General features: G+C 31.6%; 1 protein-coding gene across 1 annotated transcript; it reads right to left on the bottom strand.

The window, feature by feature from the left end:
* Positions 1–932: 932 nt before the first annotated feature.
* On the bottom strand, positions 933–4551 carry LOC111880396 (sugar transporter ERD6-like 6). Its single transcript, XM_023876825.3, has 18 exons — positions 4172–4551; positions 3854–3916; positions 3662–3751; positions 3526–3585; positions 3386–3451; positions 3233–3298; positions 3076–3151; positions 2941–3005; positions 2765–2857; positions 2591–2671; positions 2431–2515; positions 2300–2346; positions 2138–2200; positions 1981–2040; positions 1798–1863; positions 1626–1685; positions 1417–1531; positions 933–1197 (listed from the first exon to the last, which is right to left on the bottom strand). Exons 1-18 carry the CDS (start codon positions 4361–4363, stop codon positions 1085–1087), a joined length of 1461 nt encoding a protein of 486 aa, XP_023732593.1. The 5' UTR covers positions 4364–4551; the 3' UTR covers positions 933–1084.
* Between the last annotated feature and the right edge of the window lie 1692 nt (positions 4552–6243).

The raw sequence follows: 6243 nt of genomic DNA, 5'->3' as shown, positions 1-6243 counted from the left end.
ATCATATTACATAACATGGTAAGAGTCGATAAAGATTACACTATTTGCATTTATAATATGCATGATGCATTTCATAAAAATTAACAAATTGTATCGGGGAACACACAATACTTCTTGAGAATTTTGGAAAGACATAACAAGAAAACGCAAAACAATATTCGCCATGATTTGACGGACTATATATACGAACAGACAATGATGATGAGGACCTCGACACCAATGAATAATAGTTTTATTATGTAATGTTTAACTTGTAATTTTTATAATATATTTTGATTTTTCTAAAATAATGTGACTTTTATGTTTTAATTTAATGTTATATTTTTAATTTCAATTAATTTTAGTTTTTCTTAAATAATTAAAAAAAAATGATATAGCAATGTGGAGTGCTAAGTAAGTGATGTGGAAGTGGTGATGATGTGTTTGATATGTTCTTTCGTTAGCTCGAGCTTAAAGCTTTTATTTTCTTGTAAGCTTTTAGCTTTTTAGAGTTTCTCCACACATATTGTTTAGCGCCAAAATGGGGTTTAAATTCCAATCAACCTCTATGGGTTTTAAAAGCCTTTATATTTAATGTTAAAAAGAAGTCAACACAAAAATTGTTCTAAATTTGCCGTTGGAATATTTTTGGCCAACAATATGTTGGATGGTTAGAGTTAGTCTTAGAACTTTTATCTTTTAGCATTTTACATCCTCTTATATTTTTAAAAGCTTTCAACTAGTTTGTTGAACACTCTTAGATAAATAAACATTAGCTTCCTCCTACCCAATGCAGTTTTAGTAACTTTATGTGTTGAGTCATTAAAAACTCATAATTTTTAATGAATTTTGTGTTTACCGAGTTCTAAATCCGATACAACAAAATTTGTCAATGACTAGCGAAGGTTTGAAAATTTTTATTTGGTGATCGAATGCTTGAATTAGCAACTCCGTGTAAAAATTGGGGTGGATGGATATTATTTATTTGCTTCTGCATAGTGCATACAATATGAATACAACAATGATATTTGAGCTTGATATAAAATAAATTACAAAATTATAAAATAGATAAGTAATTATAACCTCCTCCAAGTTTGAATTAGGATCATCTAAACGAAGACTGAATCTCTTCCAATGTTTTCCCCTTGGTCTCCGGTACCAAAAGGGCCACAAATACAACCGTTATACCACTCGTAACCATATACAGAGTAAACGTTCCTGTCACAACCCAATATTCACACATTACATTACACTCCATTTTCACATACCAAACAAAACAACAAAACAGGTTGTACTATGTCTGGTATGAAACGTCAAAAGACTGTAATTTTTGTATCGTAGTTTCATTTTTATCGGTCTAATGCATGCCAAACACAGTAAAAACTGTCATGTGGTGTGTGTAGTGTAAAATGAGAAAGAAAGAAAGGAGAATGAAACCTCCACTACTCCAAGCTAAAAGCAAAGGTGCCGTCAATGTAACGACCCAACAGATAAACCAATTGGCTAATGTTGCTACACTACCCGCAAGTCCTTTTATATTCACCGCTAGAATCTATAATGTTATCTCACAAAAACAACAATCACATTAATCATAAAAAATAATAATAATAATAATAATAATAGTAATAATAAATAACTTTAATTACCTCCGACATAATAATCCATGGAATCGGCCCCATTCCAAGAGAAAAACCAATGATCATGCCCTACAAATTTATTTAATTTAATTGGCAAAGAAACTTTCCCCCAAAAAAAAAAAGATTAAAAATCGTTACACTACTATATCAATATCAAATAAAGTAAAATAAAAAAACGTACCACAACTCCAATCAATGATAAAATGCCCATTACAGTATACGTGGTGGAACCATCATCTGCAAAACCCTAAAATATTGCTTTTGATTATTAGTTAAAAGGATATTCATACATAAGGAAAATCCATTTTTTTTTTTTTTTTTTTTGAGTTAAAAGGATACTCATACATAAGAAATACATGATTACCTTAATGAAGAATGATGCTGCAACGACTATGAGACTCAGAGTCATTGTAGAAGAAGAGACCTATATAAAATTGGTTTTTTTTTTTTTTATTTTTAAGTAAGTTAAAAAAAAAAAAAATTAAATCATAGAATATATATATTTAATTATTTATCCTTACAATAAGCAAAATCCTGCGGCCAGTTTTGTCAACCAACCATGTCGAAACCCCAGTTGCAATCACCTGAATTATGCAATCTTCTTGGTTACAACTTAACGAGAATAAAATAAAATAAAGTAACAATTATAAAATAACATAATATTACTAGTTGTTGCCACTTACTTGAATAGCTCCTAGGCCGAATGTCGCAACATTACTATTAGATATTCCTGTTTCATTTAAAAAAGTAAGATGCTGTTTATTTATTTATTTATTTATTTATTTCACTTAGTGGACTTAATACATAATTTTACCTGCAGATTCGAATATGGTACTGGAATAGAAGAGAACGCCATTGGTTCCAGTTAGCTGTTGGAGAACAAGTAAGCCAAATACTATCTGCAGAATATATAATAAGGATTTCAGTTTTCCATAATCTCATATAACATTATATTGAAAATAAAAACTACATACCATTAAAGGAAACCAATATCTTCTTTGTTTGAGGTCTGAAAAACGAATTGCAGCTCTTCTGTTTGATGATGCCACAGACCTCTTCAAAACCAAAATACACATATATCAAATATGTTATATGTATATATATGTATGTATGTATGTATGTATGTATGCATGTGTGAATGTATGTACCTTAATTTCATTCACTTCTTGGGTAATATCAGTATCAAAACCACGAAGAACTTGTAAAGAAGCTTCAAAATCATCTGTCATTCCCATTTTTGCCTGAAACAATGGAGACCTCATAATTACTAATTATTATTATATTATTAAAATTCAACTAATACTGAACACTTCAGTAAGCTTACCAACCACCTAGGAGATTCAGGGATGAAAAAGAGGCCAGGTATCAAAATTAAGCAAGGTAATGTTCCTACAAAATAAAATATGAAAATTGTTATTTTGGTTATAACTTTATTTAATGAATGTCACAAAACTATTACCCAAAATTGCAAGTACTCTCCAATGAACAAAAAGTCCCAACAAATAAGCAAGCATAATTCCAATTGTCACAGATAGCTACAAAAGAAAAATGGAAAGTAATTTTATCATATGATTGAATTATAAAGCTACAAATTCACAATTCTAGATAGTGTTTACCTGGTTGACAGAACCTAATCCCCCTCTCATGTTTTGAGGTGCTATTTCAGCTATATATACAGGAACCTTTGTAACCCATTCAAAGAATCTTCTATTAGAGTAGTTTTTGTATAAAGTTTGTTTCTAGAATGAAATTGAGAAGAAGTGATTTACTGTATATGATATAATCCCAACACCAAATCCTTCGAGTAACCTTCCCATGTAAAGAAACGATGAATCCTAACAAGAACACAGACAATTTGAGTCTTTTGAGAAGGTGAAAAATGGAGAAATTGAAATTATTAGAAGCTAACTTGGGCAAATGATATAGCAAGCCAGCCAAGTATGTTTGGGATAGCTGCAATCATCAACGACTGCAACAGAAGGAATCAAGAGTGTCATTTTTAGTATTTAAGATACAAAATCAGGGGAAAGGAGAAAAGAGCATACTCCTTTTCGGCCAATATACTCTGCAATTTGACCACTAGCTACTGCACCAACCATGGCGCCCACATTCGATAAAGATCCAAACAATGAAAACTGAAACGCAATGCTTTAGATCAGATCAACATTCATTACAGGTAAGTGAAACTGCGAAAACTCCAATTTCATGGAACGAAAAGGGATCATCAGCAAGCAAACCTCAGAGACGGTAAGTTTAAGATCTCGACTGATTTCCGATTGCGTAGGTGAAGAATAGCCACCCTGCAAGGATCCAAAAACATTATCGTTTTCATTACTCCCTACACTTTGAGCTAAATTTTAACTTTAGACGTCGGAGTTACTCCATCAACTTCAAAATTGATACGGATCTTGTACTTGTCAATAAAAGTTAAAGTGTTGCTACCTTTATGAAAAGTAGTTGCTACTAAAGTTGCAACAAATCTATATAAATTTGCGTTCATAGAGATAGTTTCATGTCGAAAATTCAAATCATGGGGTTTTACGGTTATTCCTTACTGTGAAACCGAACTGGATGGGGCCTAAGGCAACGATGAGGACACAAGCGAGCACAGAAACAGAGCGGTCTCTGATCATCTGAGAAGACGTCATCATACTGGACTGTCGGGAACCCATACGATACCAACTTCCGGTATGAAGAAAGGGTTTTCGGAGATCCTTCCCATCTTCATTCTCATCCCTGAAACTCATTGATCCTCTCTCTAGTTGTCTGTCTTTGGTGCACTACATAAAAATAAGAATTGTACTTCCGAGATCGAGAATGAGCAGGATATGTTCGACGAATTGCGTGAGAGAGAAAAGATGGGAGTACAAGCAACGGAGAGCAGTGAAACAGGTGGAGTTGTGATTTGACTAGTGTCTGTTGTTTTGCTGACGCGGCCATTTGTGATTGGGTGAAACGGATGACATTGACCATGTCGACAGTGGTATATATGGATGCTTTTAAGCAACATAGACCAATCATGACCTAATGCCAAAATCATGTGTTGTACATGCAAACCATGATTACATAGAATTATTTATATAAGGCGTAATCACTTATCAAAGTTTTTGTTATGTTATTATTTGGTTTTGATAGTTTAAAACTTGTTAAATTAACTTTGAGCTATATCTATTTGATAGTGGTATGTTGTTGGTGGAAGATAAAATGAAACACTTTAGTACTTATTAAAGCGAAAATATTGGCTTGGAGACTTCACTTAACCATAATTCCTACAAGATAAGTATAATTTATAAAAAATGAGCATGGATGTTGATTCTCTTATATGTCCTTGTTGCGATCCTTTTTTAAAAGATTTTCATTTCGTTATTTCTATTTGGACCCAAGTTGCTAGTTGGTCATACGGTTCATGAATGGGTTTTCTTTGATAGAGCATGTATTTCTAACGAAATTTAAAGGAAAAGGTTCGACTTGGTAGTGGTACGCTTTGGGTTCTTTGGAGATTTCAAAGTTTCTTTAGAAATGTCTTATTTAAAAAATTCTCATTTAATCACATTTTTAAATTCACAATAGAATGACAAACTCAAGTTTAACTGGAACTTCTTAGTCATATTTTTTTAAGAAATCTCCAGAAAAGTCTTTAACTTTTGGAAAAATTTCTGATTAAATCATTTTTCTAATAACCAGCTAATTTAATCAGTTTAGCCCACTGTAACTTTTTTAGCAAGTAACTTGTTGAAGTGGAATAATGGTTGATGTAAGAGCATCTTAAGTTGAAAAGTAAATAAAACGTCTAGAGGAAGAAAATGAGCGGAGCATGGGTTGGACACAGAACCTTCAAAGGACTAGCACACGCGGCCTTACCGTTAGATTGTTCTTCAGAGGACTAGCTCGTATGGCCTTGCCGTTAGATTGTAGACGTTTTTTGTGAAATAATGGTGGATTTCATGTGTGTGTGTGTGTGTATATATATATATATATATATATATATATATATATATATATATATATATATATATCATATCATATCATTGAACAATAAATAAGAAAAATGAGGACCGTAGATTTCCCTACATTTTTATCTAGCATTTTTTTTAAAATTTTGTTCATTAAAAGTTTTCTTGGTCATCAATATGTATGTATTGTATAATGTATATGCAACAAGGTTCTATTATCCAAACTTCCTCCATCTATCTTCCAAGAATACTCCTAGCAAAATTCATTAAACTATAAGAATAAGATAATTTTCTTGGTCATCAATATGTATTGTGTTAAATGGTGAAATGCCTTCATTTTTTTCATAACCCACTCAACATACTCAATTAAAAACATACAAAACAATATAAGTTAAGCACATATGTTTTGTTTTAACCTTTTTTTTGGTTCATTAAATTCCTTAAGTTTGACAAAAATGTTCGTTTTTATCGATTAAACATGTAGAAATATGCAAAAAGGGTGCAAGCAAACAAATCTGTCAAAGCTTTTATGCCATAAGGAGTAGATTTTTCTTCTTAATGTTCAACTTTTATATTATTTAACCATTTACATCAATTTTTTAGTATATATTTAACTCCCATGTTCATAATTTAAACTATATAAGAAATGAAAGCATTTCACCATTTAACACAAT

This window comes from Lactuca sativa, chromosome 5 (genome assembly GCF_002870075.4).
Source record: "Lactuca sativa cultivar Salinas chromosome 5, Lsat_Salinas_v11, whole genome shotgun sequence".
NCBI classification, from domain to species: Eukaryota; Viridiplantae; Streptophyta; class Magnoliopsida; order Asterales; family Asteraceae; genus Lactuca; species Lactuca sativa.
This window is presented reverse-complemented; position numbering and strand designations above follow the sequence as displayed.

Bases quoted from the DNA above. Each gene is read 5' to 3' on its own strand.
- LOC111880396 (XM_023876825.3), bottom strand. From the start codon at position 4,363: ATGAGTTTCAGGGATGAGAATGAAGATGGGAAGGATCTCCGAAAACCC. The intron at 3,752-3,853 runs GTTTGCTTGCTG...ATTGCGTTTCAG, and splicing joins TTAAACTTACCGTCTCTGAG to TTTTCATTGTTTGGATCTTT. The intron at 2,516-2,590 runs GTATGTAGTTTT...TATATTCTGCAG, and splicing joins GATATTGGTTTCCTTTAATG to ATAGTATTTGGCTTACTTGT.